The sequence below is a fragment of the Oryctolagus cuniculus genome, chromosome X, assembly GCF_964237555.1.
Source record: "Oryctolagus cuniculus chromosome X, mOryCun1.1, whole genome shotgun sequence".
In the NCBI taxonomy this organism is placed as follows: Eukaryota; Metazoa; Chordata; class Mammalia; order Lagomorpha; family Leporidae; genus Oryctolagus; species Oryctolagus cuniculus.
In genome coordinates, this window is record NC_091453.1 from 89193941 (window position 1) to 89212717 (window position 18777).

The following is an 18777-nucleotide window of genomic DNA, read 5'->3' on the forward strand; positions in this document are numbered from 1 at the left end:
CTCTCTCTCTCTCTCCTCCTGTCTTTCCCTCTCTGTGTATAACTCTGCCTTTCAAATAAAATAAATCTTAAAAAATACTAAAAACAAAAAGGAACTATTTTTACTTATGAAGATATGATGATGGTATCATAGTTTTTTATATATATATATATAAAGTTTATATATATATATGCCCTTATCTTTTAAAAATCACATACTTGGGCTGGCATTGTGTCCTCTGCCTTTCTAACAATTGCAAGAAAACAAGTTAAACAACTTGGGCTTACTTCTGATCCAGCAGATAACTGGATTTATGTATTTTTCAATGTCATGTTATAAATTCTTATTTGTAAGCATAGTTTTAAAAGCTGGAGTCTTTAAAAATGTATGTATTCAGTTCTGTGTCCCAGCATTGTTGCTTACAATTGCACCAAAGGACAAACTCCCAGAGAAAGCCACAAATCATCAGACCTCTAGAGCAGCACTGTGTAACAGAACTGTCTGTGAAGATGGGACTGTTTTATACCCTATGCCTTACAAAACACTAAGTAGCCTCTAGCTACTCGTGGCTATGGGGCACATGAAGTATCTATCACTCATGGGACTAACGAAAAAATTCTTCCATTTCATTTCTCTTCACTTCTTTTAAATACCCACATGTGGCTAGTACCTGCCAAAATGGGTAGTATGACTCCAGAGTATCTAAGAGAAGAAAAACAAACACACATAGTTTTATTTAATATCTAACATTTATTAAAAATTGAAAATTACAGAAAAGCATGAATGTTTGGCTGCATTAAACAAGCTGACTTAACTTACCTCTAATTAATAAATGAAAGCATTTTACTCACAAAACAAATTTTAAGAATAAGGTCTATGCCAAAAAAAAAAAGCAGCCAAGACATTTCCCAAAGGAGAGAGCAACCAGATCTCCCTCTAGTGGCAAGAGAGAGAGTTGATGCTAAAAAGGCTGAATCGCTCCAGTATGTCTCCTAAAACTGCCCACATTTCCTTTATAATATTTTAACTTAAAAATTTTTTTTTAGATAAAAAGGAAAGATAAATCTTACCTTTGGCCAGAAAAAAATCAGATCTAATTTTCACTTACTATGAATGCTAATCTCTCTAGAAGTTTGAACTCTCTGGAAAAAAAAATATTTTGCTAATGATACTTGGCAAATTAGGGTTTTCACCAATCAAAAGTTTAGAGTCCTGGACCCAAACCGTGAGCAAAAAGAAACTCCTCTCTGTTGGGAAATGTTCTGGGATGGAGCACGAAAAGGAGCTGATGTGAAATACAAATGCAAAATATAAAGTAGGACACAGCAGCAGGGTTTGTAAAAACTGAAGACACATCAAAAGAACCAAAAAGAATGGTACTATTACCAGAGTTCCTAATAACCAAAATGACATTTCCCATTCTGCTATTCAGTTTCAAAAGACAGTTCTGCCACATTGATAGTTTTAATTACAACCATACACACTCATTTAGATCTAACTACTGAACTACTTTCAAGTACAAGGAGAAACTCAAAATAGAAATGACTTGTGTGTTATAGCTACTGTTACGCCCTCACAGCTTCAGGAAAATCAGGCTTTATATACACTGTAGTTAAGTACAGAATGTACAGAAGAAAGTTTTATGTACAAAAGTGCATTAATATAGTAATACATTTAGCAGGAATACAGGAAAAAAATCCTGGTTAACTATCTGCTACGTTACAGATTTAAGACTACTTGAAGATTCTCCAAACTAGTCAACTTCCTACTTGCTTTGGTTATGGTATTGATGCTACATGACTAATCTTTGAAACTAAAAAACAAAACAAAAAATATTCCACAAACAATTTGAAATTTTTAACCATCTGTGAAATGCTTCACGTATACTTGTGTTAATTGTTAATAGCTTTTGACAGCAATCTTATTAAATTCCCAACACAAAGATTTAGAATGGATGATACTTATCTAAATCAGGGTGCTCAAATAGGAAATTAAACTGATCTGCTACACAGGAACAGACATCATCCGCTCCATTTCTAAAAGCCTCACCTAGATAACCTAATTCCAAAGTCTCATTTGAAATCCAATAGGTCAGCTACTGTTAAAGAGCGAGCTGTACCACAAAACAAGTCATGGATTCAGGCCACTGTTCTTAGAACAATTCAGAACAGTAAGTGTTAACTTGTCATTTGTACATATTAATTCTATAACTACCTTTACATAGTTAAAATGTATATGCATAATTAGAACAATTCTCCCTTTTTTCACTCCACAAACAAAGAACATAGATTTCCACAGGTTCCAGTGACCACAAAGATTCAACAAAAATTTGACAATACAGAAAGCACTAAATACTGAATTCAGAGAGGACCAAATCAGGTTTTCTCAGTTCAGTATGAATGTCAAATTAAAATTTGTCACCTATAGGATCTAGGCTAAAAGATTAATCATCTTAATTTAAAAATGATTGGAGGGGGAAACTGAAAATAATTTTATTATAGAAGAAAATAGAAAAACTAAATGTTAGTGCATCAACTTAGAGCTTCAGCTCTACCATGAAATTTCCTTACTCCTAACAGCCAGTTACTTAGAGGAATGTTCAGAATTCCTTCTAAGCCTTTTGGAATAAGCTAATTACTTTCCAAAGAAATAAGCATTCTAAGGAGTTATGTTTCACATACTATACTGATAGAGCCTAGTTCAAAATCTCTCTCAGCTAGTTCTCACCCACTTAGCATAATTTAATTTTTAAGATAATATTTATCTTACTTTATCAGACTTAAAAACTAATCCAAAGTTCCCACAGTATGATGGTACTTCAAAAGGTTCATGGAAAAAATGGAATTAAATGTATAAATTTATTTGGTGCTGCTATATAATGTATACCATGAAAAAATTATGCCAGATTTCAAAAGTTTTTGTGCCAAAATAAACTCACACTTTCAATTCCATTTTCCACAAACTTTATGAAGCACCCTCATACATGTGTATACAAATACTTATTTCCTAACAGTCCTCTTCAGGATTAAATCGACTAGTTTAAACGTGTTGAATGTCATGGCACTCAACATCAAAACTATTATTTGAATGCAGCTGGGAATTTTCCTACCAACTATCCCAAACTATAGCTTACTTTCCATCAATTCTAAACAAGCATCCTTCTTGAAGATAAAAGTGCTAAAAGGTAATTCAATAAAAGCAAAGGGGCGAGGAGTGTTTCAGCTATTACACAAGTGAATTCAAAGATTCCCTAAAGTTAATCAGAGAAATTGACTTGCTATATAATCTCTATTCTCAAAGTACTTATGCCTATACCTTGAAAATGATCTTCCCAGGTCACTAAAAGTTAGCTGGGTTTAAAAAAAATCACCTTGGTAGCTAGGATCTCTTTCAGGAAAAGTAAACGTTTTTAAAAAAATCATTAAGCAACATTTTAGATAACTTTTAAGGTTCTTCAATGATCTAGCTAAGCCAAAAATAAGAGTTATACAAATGAAATTTAAGGTTTGAACATTTTTGTTTTGTTTTAGTCCTGTTATTACTGATTGGTTCAACTTAACAACTTTGCTTACTGATCTCCAATACTATGGGCATTTATATAAAACAAATTACAACATTTCGATTATTTTTGAGTTTGGAAAAATCTGATAATTGACAAAAAGTACAGGGTTCACTACTTTTAAGGCACATGAGGCTATACAGAGTGAGCCATCAACGAAAAAGTTTCTACTACAGAACATGAAACAAACAGGATTCTACATTGGTGTACACAAACATTTTTGGCTTAAATACAAAGACATTTAATAATTTTACGATTTTTAAAGCTCATCAGAATCTGGATACCTATAGCTTCTTGTAATTTTTCCCTTATGAGGGGATTTATACATCTCAAGTTAGCTTTTACAAGTATAAAGAGTCAGTATTTCAGAAGTCAGTTTCCAGGTTTAATTTGGTCTTATCTAATTTACTTAAGGGACAGAGGAACTGGACAAAAGTGCCACAGCCTAACAAAAATGAAACACTAAAAAAGTGCTATTATACTCTACATTCTTGTTGGGACAGAACGAACTAGCCCTTTCTACCCTACTCACATTACACTACACTGCCTTCCTTCGATCAGCTGCAAAACTAGAAAAATACATGCCCTTTTGTTTAGTCCAAGGTTCACACTTTAAAAGCTGTGGTAGGGATCCACTACTACACAATCTCTAATAAAATGTTTCTGGATAAATCAGTGGAGACTTTTCCCATGCCCTCAGTTAACAAGATTTATTTTAAAAGGGAGATACTTATGTCTCCAATGTCAGTTTTCTACAGGTGAGCAGTGACACTGGAACAAATAAGTTTCACCTTTGTATGAACTCATTAGCTAAGGCTTATATTTTTAAAAAAATACCGATTTTTAAAATTGAACTCAGAAATACATCAGGTAGAACAAATTATTACTTAGTTCAAGAAAAAGATAATTCAAATGAATTATTTACATGAGGCATCAAAACAGAAGAAGTAATATAGCATGTTGTCAAAGACAATATAACTTTTTGTTTATGTCGTTTTGTGCTGGTTTCTTTTGGGAAGGATAGAGAAATTTTAAACATGTGATTACAAACAAAGTTGAATCTTCTTGGATTATAAGCAGGCCAAGTTGTTTAACCTGCTTTCTTCTGATTGATAGAAATATTTTCAATCTCCTCCAAATCGACTTTATGGGTCACCTCTAGTTTACAAGGCTGCAAAGACAGTGCATCCAGATTTACACAAGCTCTCATGCCACAGTCTATAAGCACTCACATCCTTACAAGCTTTCAAATGTGGCTTTGTGGCACTTTGGTAAACGTGTCCAATAGTGACTTAAGCTAAATCTAAGGTAGTAAGATTATGTGACTGTTGGGAGAGTAGAACTGGTCTTAAGTTACCTCATGACCCTGTTTAGGATTTTCTTTTACTGGTCACCGTCAAGTGAATAGTTCCCAAGTATTAGATAAATGCTGTTCAGTGTTCTCCAAAAGGGGCCTATTTTTCGTGAAGAACAGGTAAAGAGAACAGGCAATTAGTCTGTGGGATTTTGCTTTTGCTACAAGCAGGTAGACAATTCAAACCTATTTGCTCTTCTCTCCATTTGCTCTTCCTAGACTTAGAAGCACAAACAAGGAGGTTGGCCCATTCCATCTTCGGCAGAGTATTCCGAGGCCCATCCCTGAACTCTCACTGAGTCCCCTAAGCTGGTTAAGAGCACCAAAAAGAGGGTAGCAGGGAAGTCAGGACTACTCACACTGAAAGTCATATGCACATACTTGCTTTTATATTAGTCAAATTTTAAATTATTACTTTAGTTGTCTTTAAAAGGTTATAACTGAACCACAGATCTCAGCTAAGCTGCACTGTATTTTCATCTTCACATTTAATGCTTCAAACCTTTAAGGAACCAAGATGAAATCAAAATTTCAAAACATGGAACTGTAAAGGTTTAAGTCTTCATACCAACTGAGAATTAACAATGCAAATCAGGATTATTTTTCTTAATGAGCTACCTGACTACAACACAAAGTTAAAAAGAGTAGAAATCCTACTTACCTCTGGACTATATAGTTTTTAAAAATACTGATTACAACTCTTCCTACAGAAAATGACTCTCTAATGTTATCTACAATAAAAACAATTTATGACAGTTGGAAAGCAGCTTGATTGTCAGTAGTATCACTTTCCATCTTCTTTGAACATGTGAACATTCAATGGCACATGACAGAAGTAAAGGGATCACACTATTTCTGATTTCATAATAGCAATCTCTCTATGCAAACATTTGAAGTAAATTTAGAGTTCTATTAATAACCAACAGGCTACAGTGTTTTCTATATCTTGCTGCTCTGTATATTTCTAGCAATTTGTAGGGAAGTTTAGCAAAACTCTAAGGATTTCCATCAGTTAATGTTGAACAGTAACCTGTTCACATGCCAGAAAAAAAGATTTATACCAAATATTTAAAAATTAGAGCTGTGCTGGAAAAAAAAAATGACCTACAAAAAGAATCAGAGAGACGGATAGGGAGAGAGGGAGAGAGGGTGGGAGGTGGAGAGGGAGAGGGAGAGGGAGAGGGAGAGGGAGAAAGATATTGGTCTTCTGCTTTTGAGATAATTTTACAGCCTAAAACTTCAGAAAGCAATGGACAAGCAGAATTGGCTTTTTGTCTGATTGCTTTCTCCATTTTAATATTAATTAACATAGCATCAAATCTAAAATTTTAGTTCTTAGTAACAACATGATCTTCTCAGTAGTCAGCACTTATAAAAAATGGAAAACAAAAACAAATTGAACAGGAAAAAGATTAGGGCCTGTTTTCAAACCTTTGAGTTAATGAAAAGAAATAGAACTAAAGCTAAAGAAGGCACTATTGTAAACAGCAATCTACACCTTGCCCACACTTCAAAAGAGACTTCCACCAGGAACTGGGAATTGTGCTATGGCCCTTTAGAAAAAATAAACAAAGAAATCATAATATGAAGAAGGAATCTGAATTGTGAGCTCCAAATACATACACTGACAAACTACTTGTCAGCAGTACCTTGAAATCCTCTGAACTGTGAAAGTACTAGTATTTGAAAAAGCCCACTTAACCACCACAAAGTTCAAATATTCAAAACATTTACCAAAACCAGTGGTTCTTAAACCAGAGTGTGTCTCGGAATAACCTGGCACTGGTTAAAAACAGCTGGGCCTCTCCCCCTCAGTTTTGCTATACACTAGATGTGGGGTGGGGCCTAATAGTATGCATTCCTAACAACTTCTCAGGTGGTGATGAAGCTGCAGGCCCCAGGACCACCCACTGAGAACCACTGACCTAATTTATTAATGGTACATCAGCACAGCCCTAACCAGAATTTTGGTCATGATGCATGTAAACCAAGGAGGACACAACACTTCAATGCTTAGAAAGAATGCTGATGAATTCACCCTTATTACATCAAAACATCAACATCTGCTTCATGGTCTTCCTCAGTCACTTTCAAGGACAGCACTTCTTCATTAAGGAAGAGCCCACTGAGCCTCTCCTTCCGGGCCTGCCTCTGCTCTTTCAGCTGCCTCTTGCGGAAGGCCTTCTGCTGTAACTTCCGCTGCTTGGATCTCTTCTGTCAAAATAAAAATTCCTAAATCAGTAAGGTTTAGATCTTGGCAGATCCATGCCAAAATACTTTATGGTTCAAATTCTGATTTTTATGAGCTGTTCAAATTGCTCTGCCGTGTGATCCTTTTTCCAAAAGGTGAACCATTGGCTTAGAAGTAAGATTCTATTCTTACGGCATTTCACCAGTGACTCTTCTGATTAGAAAGGCTTGAAACTTGGTCATTTTGGCTAGTTATGGATAGCCAGTCATTTCAAGACTTTTTTTTTTTAAATCAAATTAAGGTACATGGTTGTTAATGCATAGCAAGCAAAAAATTAATACTAGGGGACAATATTGAATGCAAATGTAGATTACTGCCCAAATCTCTAATGTTTATGATATCATGGTACCTTTCATCCAAAATCACCAGCAGTATTACAATGGCTGGGAAAAAAAATCAGTGCCTTTTTCATATTGGGCAAATCCCATCTTAAAAGCCTATTAGAAAGCCAGTGGGTACTGCAATCCTTGTCACTGGTGAACTGACACCAGAAAGGATGACTATAAATCCAGAGAAATCCCTAGGCAACCGACAGAGCTGGCTACATTTCTGTTACTTCATTAAGAACTAAGGATGGAATTCTTGTGTATTTTCAAGTCACCACTGGGTTTCCAAAGACCTTAAGAGATTCTCTGATCATTGTTAAGTTGACCTCTGACTCTGTTGCCACTGCAAGGAACTGAATTCTCCTGCTAAGCCAATGGAGCATTCTAAGCACACGTAGACTTTCTTTTAAGTGCCCAACAATATTTTACAGATTTTTTTCAACCATGAAAGGACTAGACAGAGATTACAGAATGTATTATTACATTTTGAGAAAAGAAGCATTCATGATTAAAATGCTAAGAGAAACATTTAACACACAACAAAAGACACACATGAAAATCGAAAATCGTAGGAGCTAATAGACAGCAACATCAGTAATGTAGTAAGATTTGCTCAGTAGTGAGTTGCAGTCAGTATTGCAAGCTTGAGAATCACTTGTTACTTCCATCAATTTAGCTTATTTAAAACAGACACAAAAATCAGATAAAATCGAATGATACACTTGTGGGTCCAAACAGTATTTCAAAGCACTCAGCTTAGAGTGCTTTGTTTAACAGCAGAGCTTCCTACTTGTTCAATTAAAACCAAACCCACAGGCATCTAGATAGCAGGATTATTTTCACGTTCCAAGAAATTTATATGAAGGAGTACTAATGTTAATATTGAAAGGGAAAGTTTTGTATTGATGAGACATTTTACTTTTGAATCCCGAATCCGCTCTGCTGCACTTGCAGACAGGTTGCTGTCACTGTGTGCTCGACTCATGTTGGCACTGGAGTTTGAAGCAGAGTTTCCAACACTGGACCCACTGCTGCTTGCAGAACTGACCATGCTGGCACTGCTGCTGCTGGCGCTGGCGCTGGCACCGCTCACTCCACTGGTGCTTGCACAACTAAAGTTGCTTCTCTTCCAGGCCTCTCTTGCAGGCCGTTGGCGAGGGCTATGCTCCTTGATATAGTTTCTGACCTTGAGACACATAGACATAAACTTACTAGTGTTGCATCTTCACATTCTGACCTCAACATTCTGGGGAAAGAAGTCATACTGTCTTGAATCTAAAAGACTGTCAAAAGTTCTGCAGATGTGTCAATAAGACAGAAGGGCAAAAGTAATCTTTAAATGTAGACACAAGTACCAGGGGCCGGCATTGTGGAGTAACAGGTTAAGCTTTTACATGTGACACAGGCATCCCATATGAGCACTGGTTCAAGTCCCAGCTGCTTCACTTCCAATCCAGCTCCCTGCTAGCATACCTGGGAAAACAGTGGAAGATGGCCCAAGTGTTTGGGCTCCTGTCACCCATGTAGGAAACCTAGATGGAATTCTAGGCTCCTGACAATAGCCTGGTCCAGCCCCAGCTATGGCAGCCATCTGGGGAGTGAACCAGGGAATGGAAGATTAATATTTCTCTCTCTCTCACTGTGTGTGTATCTGTCTGTCTGTCTCTCTAACTCTGCTTTTCAAATATGTAAATCTTCTTTTTTGAAAAAATACAAATGTCAGAAAATTTGCCAATGTTCACCATTCCAGAAAACTTGTTATGGAGTAAGATTTTAAAAGGCTATAAAATATAACCAGTAAATGGAAATGTACTAGCTCTCACATTTTAGGACTGTAAGAAAATAATACTCTGACATAGAAACTAACAGCAAAACAAAATACATGATATTAGGCATTTGTTAAAGATTCCCACTTAAGATGACTGAAATAAATTGCTGATTATATCTAAGATCAGGGTATTTCCTAAATCTTAGCTAGAAGCCAATGATATCTTCTTCAAATGCAGGGCATCAACTTGCAAGACTAATGAAAAATGGACTCGAATGTAGAAAAATTATACTATGTCCACTGGGAGAAACACTGAAATGAAAGAGATTTTTCATAAATAATGATAAACACAAAACAAATAAGCAATCTAAAAGCAGAATATAGTATTCATTTTAACCATGTAACAGAAAAGAGAGCAGCAAACACTGTATTTAGAATATACCAGAAATGTGGGCTGGCAACGTGGCTTAGTGGGTAAAGCTGCTGCCTGCAGTGCCAGCACCCCAAATGGGCACAGATTTGCATCCTAGCTGCTCCATTTCTGAGCCAACTCTCTGCTAATGGCCTGGGAAAAGCAGTGGAGGATGGCCCAAGTGCTTGGGCCCCTGCTACCCACGTGGGAGACCAGGAAGAAGCTCCTGGGTCCTGGCTTCGGCCTAGACCAGTCCTGGCCATTGCAGCTTTACCTGGAGAGTAAACCAGCAGATAGAAGACCTCTCTCTGTCTCTCTCTCTCTGTAATTCTGACTTCCAAATAAATAAATCTTAAAAACAAAGAATAGGGCCAGCGCCGCGGCTCACTAGGCTAATCCTCCGCCTAGAGGCGCCGGCACACCGGGTTCTAGTCCCGGTCGGGGCGCCGGATTCTGTCCCGGTTGCCCCTCTTCCAGGCCAGCCCTCTGCTGTGGCCAGGGAGTGCAGTGGAGGATGGCCCAGGTGCTTGGGCCCTGCACCCCATGGGAGACCAGGAAAAGCACCTGGCTCCTGGCTCCTGCCATCGGATCAGTGCGGTGCGCCGGCCGCAGCGCGCTGGCCGCGGCGGCCATTGGAGGGTGAACCAACGGCAAAGGAAGACCTTTCTCTCTGTCTCTCTCTCTCACTGTCCACTCTGCCTGTCAAAAAAAAAAAAAAAAAAAAAAAAAAAAAAAACAAAGAATATACCAGAAACGCATGTTTCAGAATAGCAAACGGGAAATTCATTAGGTTTTGTCTTAGGCAGGCTTAATTACTCCCTAAGACTATTCAAAATTCTCAGTTCAGATGTTCACCAAAGTAGAGCTCTTATTAATTAATACTAATTACTATTTTGATTCTGTAAACTCATTTCTTTTACGAAAATATAAACCTCAGCTTAATGACTCCTTAAATGCTGAATTAAGTTTCAAGGCCTATATAATTGACAGGGAGGTTCTAGATTGACACTGACCCAGAAAGGCATTGCCAGGTGAGATCTACATAAACCTATTAAAAAACCATGTGTTCTCAAATTTTACCATCATTTTTCTACCATTTCACAGCACTGACTTTGACCTTAATTATCCATATTTTCACATATGATTTACTTATGATTATCCAAGTCTAGTGGAAGATGGTGTTTTTCAACAGGTATACAATCTGCATTTTCTTTACATACCTGCTTCAGTTTTTCATCGGTGAGACAGTTAAGCTCAATAATAAACTCACTGTCTGTAGGGGAGATTTGAGCAGAAGGATCAATTATTTTAATAATATCAAGTTGCTCTCGAAGTCCCATCTCAGTACTGACTTTACGACTCAGATATTCAATATATTCCACCTATGTGATGGAAAATGACAGCAAACATTAATGCTCAAAACCTCTGAACCTTTAGCACATTGATTACAACATGTTCTATATATCTGAAGTACTTAATGTATTTGTTCCCTGACAAACACTTAAAGCTCAAATTCAGATTCCCTAAGAAAGCCACATTTATCCACTAGCTGTAAATAAGCAATAAACAGCTTTACATTTTTCCCACATACTCCATATGCTTTTAAATGTTGAGGTCTTTACCTGCTCGTCATTTGTCATTGCACTCCAAGGAAGTTCATCTAAATTCCGGTGCTTGTTTTTCTTTTTAGGAAGCAGGCAAGGTGAACTTGGAATACTGGGTATGACATCAGAAAGTACATCACTTCCACTGGCAATGTCACTACCTGGTAACTATAAAAATAAGGATGGTGGAAGTAGGGAAAGTATTTTGAATAAGGCAATATATTTCATACACTAACTAAAAGTTACTTTACTATAAGACTAATGGTAAATACAGAGTCAGAGGACATTAATGGTGATCTATGACAATTTTATGCAAAGTAGCAACATCATTACACTCTGTGTATATGTTCACTTCTTCAATGAAAGTTATTTTAATAGCTTAAAATCATAATCAAAAGTTGTTAAAATGCTAACATAAGAGTCAATCACCATTAGTTTTTAATTCATAATGCAAATGTGAATAGGGCCCACATAGCATAATGAGTATAAAGACAAATAAATCATGGTCCTTATCCTGAAGTCTGTCTTAACAACCTCAAGACAACTAAAATAACATAAAATGTGCTGTTAACATAAAGCCAACAACTCTAGAGATCAAAAATATTAAGAGAAAGCATATACAGGAAAAATAAAAGCAAACCTAAGCACATGGAAATCAAAACAGTTTCAAATGACACCAATAGCTAAAAGTGAGGCTTAATTTTATATAGCCTGCTTAAAAAGAGTAGATTTAATTTTTAACAACTTCACTGATGTATATTTGACAAACAAAAGACTGCACATATTTAATGCATACAATTTTATGAGGTTGGATATATGCATATGCATATACCTGCAAAACTATCAGCACAGGAGAGGCTCCAAGATGGCAGAATAGGGAGGGAGCATACTGCTCTAGGCAAGGGGAAGATAGTTAAAAAAACAAAAAAGGTGGAGACAGTGCATAGTCAGGAGACAGGGAGAAAACTGCAGTGGAAATTCTATGGAAGAAGAGGGATGTTATATATCTACGTGGAGGATATAGATGTATAGCATGAGCAAAGACACAACACAGACCCCAGCAGCAGAGAGCCTGAGAGAGCACCAGCTTAGGAGAGTGAGGTGAGATCACATTGCAGCAGCCCATGCCACCGGTGATTTAGCCAGAGGGAGAGCCTGGCATGAGTCTGGCCTGGAGCCCTGTGGAAGACAGGGTACCCGCTAAACTAGACGAAAAAGGGGGCATGTTTCTCTCTTCCCATGTCCTCTACAACAGCACCCGATAACTAGCTGAGAGGGCAGGTACCATTTTGGACCTATGTAGCAGCTGTGCCAGCTCTTGTGCGCACACCCAGCAACTTGCTGAGATGAGATGCCATCTTGTCAGTAGCTGTGGCAGCAGCTCGGGTGTGTGCAACTGGCCATCAGCAGGGCTGTGACCAGTGGCTCTTATATACGCGTGTGGTCCAGGGATTTTACCAGAGGGGAAAATCCATGTTCCCCTGGATCACACGTGTATACAAGAGCCACCGGTCACAGCCCCTTCTCGTTTGACCATGGTGCTTTCTCCCCACTGGTGGCCAAGTTATAATCAAACAGCCTGGTACTGGCACAAAAATCGATGTACAGACCAATGAAACAGGATAGAAACTCCAGAAATCAACCTATGAATCTACAACCAACTTATCTTTGACAAAGGAGCTAAAATCAATCCCTGGAGCAAGGACAGTCTCTTCAACAAATGGTGCTGGGAAAACTGGATCTCCATATGCAGAAGTATGAAACAAGACCCCTACCTTTGACCTTACACAAAAATCCACTCAAAATGGATCAAAGATTAAATCTATGACCCGACACCATGAAATTACTAGAGAACATTGGGGAAAATCTGCAAGACACTGGCATAGGCAAAGAGTTCTTGGAAAAGACTCAAGAAGCACAAGCAATCAAAGCCAAAACTGACAAATGGAATTACATCAAGCAGAGAAGCTTCTGTACTGCAAAAGAAACACTCAGCAAAATGAAGAGGCAGTCAACCAACAGAATGGGAAAAAAAATTTGTAAACTACAAAACTGATAAAGGATTAATATCCAAAATCTATAAAAAGCTCAAGAAACTCAACAACAGAACAATTTAGTTAAGAAATGGGCAAAGGGCTTGAACAGGCATTTTTCAAAAGATGAAACTGAAATGGCCAATAGACACATGAAAAAATGCTAAGGATCACTAGCCATCAGGGAAATGCAAATCAAAACTTCAATTAGGTTTCACCTCTTCCCAGTATGCTATAGAATGGCTCACATACAGAAATCAACAAATAATAAATGCTGGTGCAGATGTGGGGAGAAAGGTACCCTAATCCACTGTTAGTAGGAATGTAAACTGGTGTAGCCATTGTGGAAGACAGTATGTGGATACTTCAAAAAGCTAAAAATAGATCTACCATAGGACCCAGCAAACCCACTCCTGGGAATTTACCCAAACCAAAAGAAATCAGCATATGAAAGAGTTATCTGTACCCCCATATTCACTGCAGCTTAATTCACAATAGCTAAGATAGGGAATCAACCCAGATGTCCAGCAACTGAAGACTGGATAAAGAAATTATGGCATATATACACTATAGAATGGTACTCAGCAGTAAAAAAAAAAAAAAGAAATCTTGCTTTTTGCAACAAAACAGACGCAACTGTAAATCATTATACTTAGTGAAATAAGACAAATACCATGTTTCCCCTGATCTGTGGTAACTAACAGAGTATCTAAAATGTAATGTATTGGAGTAAAAATGACATTTTGAGATCTGATGATTACAGCCCTAATCTCTACTGTTGAGGAACAGTGTTTTTTTTCTTCATAGTATCTGTTGAACTCTTTACTTGGTGTAGGGTTAATCTTGTGAGTATAAAGTATACTGAAAATAGATGTTTGTAAAAATTAAGAGTAGGAATAGGAGAGAGAAGAGGATGGGTAGAAGCAAGGGCAGAAGGGAGGGTAGGGTGTAAAGAATCACTATGTTCCTAAATCTGTATACATGAAATACATGAAATTTGTATACCTTAAATAAAATTAAGAAAAACAAAAGAAAAGAAAAAATCGGCACAATCAAGGTGATAAACACAGCCATCACCTTCAAAAGTTAAAACGGATTTGAATTTAAAGCATTCATCACCACATTAATGTAGAGGAAAACATTATGTTTTCCACTGCCTGGAAAAGCAGTAGAAGACGGCCCAAATGCCCGGGTCACTGCACCCACATGTGATGAAGCTCCTGGCCCCTGGCTTTGGCCTGACCCAGCCAGGGGCTGTTGCTGCCATTTGGGGAGTGAATCAGCAGATGGAAGATCTCTGTCTCTCCCTCTCTCTCTCTGTAACTCAAACTTTCAAATAATTAAAATAAATCTGAAAAATAAAACAGGTAACATAAACCCTTAGGCAATGTCAAGCTGCTGAAACGGTTGGATTAAGTTTTACAGGGTAGTGTTTCAGAATGACCAAAGAGGAAAAAAGAAAAGGCACTTAGGTAAGGAAAATAAATTACTAAAATCATAGATTAAAAAAGCAATGAATGAGGTGGAAAACAAGATGATCAAGATATAAAATCAGCGCTAGAGATTAGAAAGTTCAACAGAAGAATCAGAAACTGTCATACAACATGTAGAAGTGGGCCAATAACACTTTCTAAGTAGAAATAATTTGATGAAACTACACTTTAGGATAGGTTAGAAAACACAATGGGAACAAAACAGAATAAGAAAATATTGAAATTTGATGGGAAACTCTTGTGATTGGGCTTAGTTTAAGCAAAAATGGAAATAAAAATGGGAAGAAATATAAGCATTTTTGAACAAAAACAATTTTCAAAGCTGTTTGATAACCTAAAGGATATGGGTAATAGGATGTTTAAATCAGAATAACACTGATAACATTTCAGGATCATACTCCCTATCCAGGTTGATATATTTAAAGATCTAAATTTTACAGCAAGATAACTGAAATAATGTTACTGAACTTCTAGTACAAAACCCTCATATTTTTTAAAAAGATTTTTATTTACTTATTTGAGAGGCAGAGTTACAGACAATGAGAGGGAGAAACAGAGAGAAAGGTCTTCCATCCACTCCCCAAATGGTCACAATAGCTGGAGCTGAGCCAATCCGAAAAACCCTCATCTTACACAGAAGAAAAATTAGGTCCAAGGAGGGTCACACAACTAAAGACAGAATCCAAAGACAAGTGCAGTGATTTCAACTACTGCAGTCTGGCCTTTGAGGTAGCTTGTAATGAAGGAACGTCATTTGGGATATGGAGAGTTTGTAGTGATCGTGGGAGAAGCAAGCACAAAGTATCCTTTGAACAGACAACAGTCACTCTTTTTACTATATGCTATAAAACATGTCACAAAGCAGTCTATTTTTTTCATGGAAACACTGTAATTGCAAGTTACATCTCTGACCCAGGACTCAGCATCAGATAACATGTTAGTACTAAATAATAAGGTCATCCAAGTGGAAATGTCAAGTAGTCAATTAGAGATACAGGATGAGCAGCTGCATGGTGGAATTCATTGTATGGACTCCTGTATATTTATGATACCAGCAATTTTTCCAGGTTATAACTGGTAATATATTTCAGGATAAAAATGCTTAATGATTCCCATCTCATATTTTTCATGAACAATATTTGGTATATTTATATTATAATCAGTAATTGTGACACATAGGGAGAATTAAATCAAACCTCTGCCATATTTTCTGCAGGGTGCAGCAGAATTTTATGAGTAAGCTCATTGTTGTAATAGCTGATGTGTAATTTCAGATTGTACCTCTACGTTTCAAGTGTGACAGCTGAATTACTCACTTTTTAAATTTTATAAGCTTTCCTGCTCAGCAATGGAAATAATTTCTCAACCTCTAAGACTAGTCAAATATATCTTCAATAATAAAAGGACTGCAAGCAAAGAAAACTATCAGCAAAGCAAAAGGCTTTAATATTACTTCAAATGCTAAGATGCTCCTTCATTCTAAGGTTAAAAATCTCACCTAATGGAATAGCTAGAATTTCTCTTCCCAGAGAAATCTATGAAACATTTACACTTACTTTAGTTGTAACTAAAACATGTTAAAAAGATAGATTTACGCAGATGCAGTTTTTAATCACAACAAAGGTAACACACATTTTTAAACTACAAGTAAATGATTTTTAGTCTGTATAAATCCCAATATATAATTTGTAATTATCCTCTTGGATAATTTACTGCTCGTCATTATGAGGTCCCACAAAGACAAGACTGCATTTAAACCTTTCAGCATATTTAAATAGCAAATATCCATGGTAACAGAGTACCCATACTACAATTTCAGAGGTGGGAAAATACATTAATAAAGCAGGACTGATTTTTTGTTCAAAAGTGTAGTCATTCATGTGCATTAACAGTCAGTGGATAGGGATGGCTTTCCACTTGATCTACTCATGAACTAAGTGAAGAATTCAGCAATTACAATTTCAAAATGCCTGCCACCTTGCAGTGTTATATACAATGCAAACTCTAAATAAATCACATAAGTGGAAAAATATTTCTTAGAATTATGAGGACTCCAACTGATTGCACTTTATTAAGATTCATTGTAATCTGATTTTAAATATAAAGTATGCGCTTGACATATGAAGCACTGAGAATAAAACGGTACCCACACAAAAAAATGATGACTACTGTCACCTGTAATAGAAAAACAAACTGAAATAGGTGTAAAGAGAGGAATGGTTTCTCAAGTTCTGGTGTATCTAATGGCAGGAATGGCATGTAGCCATTAAAAAATTCATTATGAAGATCATGAAAAACTCTGATATTTAAATGATAAAATCTTACTATAAAATTTTATGCAAAGAGGAAGGACTATTCCCTACCTCTTTCTATGAGGCCAGAATTACTGATACCAAATCTAGACAAAAACAGAATAAAAGAGAACTATAGACCAATATCATTTACAATATAGATGCAAATATCCTTAACAAAATGCTAGAAAACTGAATCTAGAAGCATATGAAAAGGATTATACACTGTGACCAGTTAGGACTTATTCCAGGAATGCAAGAGTGCTTCAATATATGAAAGCTAATCAATATAATGCATCACAGAATAAAAGAAAAGAAATCACATGATCATCTCAAATTCTCAGAAAAAGCATTTCACAAAATCCCACATCCTTTCATAAAAAAAATTTCAAACTAGAAATAGAAGGGAAATTCTTTAGCATGATATAAAGCATTTACAAAAAAACTACAGCTAACACTTCAATGGCAGAAGACGGTAAGTTCTCCCACCAGGATCAGGAAAAAGACAAGATGCCCATTTTCACCACTTTCATTCAACACTGTATTGGTGATCTAGCCAAAGCAATTAAATAAGAAATAAAAGTCATCCATATTAGAAGGAAAAGAGGAAAAGTCTCTCTATTCTCAGACAACTTACATATAAAAAAAAAATCAGAAAAAGAGGTTATAAAAGCTAACAACAAGCTCCAGCCGTTGCTGCAACTTGTAGAGTGAATCAGTGGATGGAAGACCTCTCTCTCTCTGCCTCCTTCTCTCTCTGTGTAACTCTGACTTTCAAACAAATAAAGAAATCTTTTTTAAAAAAAGAAAATATATTGCTACAGTTGCCTTAAAAAGAATAAAATACCCAAGACTAAACTTCATCAAGGAAGTATGAGGCCTCTTCAAAGTATACATGGAAAATTCATATTATAAAAAAGCTAAGCATGGATTTCCAATATTTTTGCACCAAAATAAACTTAACCCCATTTCTATGAACTTTCTAAAGTACCTTTGTACAAGGTTTGAACACTGAAAACTGCAAAAGTAACACTGAAAGAATTAAAGAAAACCCAGATAGAGATATTCCCTCCCATCCTCATGTATCAGAGTATTTAGTGTTGCTGTTAAGATAGCAATATTCCCCAAAGTGATCTACAGATTCAGTGTAGCCCCCATCAAAATTCCAACTGCCCTTTTTGCAGAAATGGTCAGCCTGATCTTCAAATTCATATGGAATTGTGGGAGATCTCAAAAAACCAAAGCAACCTTTATAAAGAACAAAACAGAATAATTCACATTTCTCAATTTCAAAACTCAGTACAAAGCTATAGTAATTAGAAGTATTATACTAGCATGAAGTCAGACACATGCACCAATGCAATAGAACTGACAGTCCAGCAATAAATCCATGCATCTATGATCAATTATTTTTAAAGATTTATTTATTGGCCAGCGCCGTGGCTCAACAGGCGCCGGCACACCGGGTTCTAGTCCCGGTCGGGGTGCCGGATTCTGTCCCGGTTGCCTCTCTTCCAGGCCAGCTCTCTGCTGTGGCCCGGGAGTTCAGTGGAGGATGGCCCAGGTCCTTGGGCCCTGCACCCTCATGGGAGACCAGGAGAAGCACCTGGCTCCTGCCTTCGGATCAGCATGGTGCATTAGCCGCAGCGCGCCAGCCACAGCGGCCATTGGAGGGTGAACCAATGTCAAAGGAAGACCTTTCTCTCT

The 18777-nt window shown here is 36.9% G+C and overlaps 1 protein-coding gene across 2 annotated transcripts in view; it reads right to left on the reverse strand.

Moving 5' to 3' along the window:
* Positions 1 to 709: 709 nt before the first annotated feature.
* FAM199X (family with sequence similarity 199, X-linked) overlaps positions 710 to 18777 on the reverse strand; it is a 30081-nt gene continuing 12013 nt past the window's right edge. Inside the window, exons 3-6 of one of the 2 annotated variants that reach the window (XM_008272824.4) lie at positions 11272 to 11421; positions 10870 to 11031; positions 8518 to 8655; positions 710 to 7106 (exon numbers count right to left, since the gene is read on the reverse strand). In XM_008272824.4, the coding sequence (XP_008271046.1) occupies positions 6936 to 7106; positions 8518 to 8655; positions 10870 to 11031; positions 11272 to 11421 (621 nt within the window). In that variant the 3' untranslated portion in view covers positions 710 to 6935. Of the gene's footprint in view, positions 7107 to 8388; positions 8656 to 10869; positions 11032 to 11271; positions 11422 to 18777 lie in introns of both variants that reach the window. The other variant, XM_002720169.5, reaches the window with a different exon arrangement.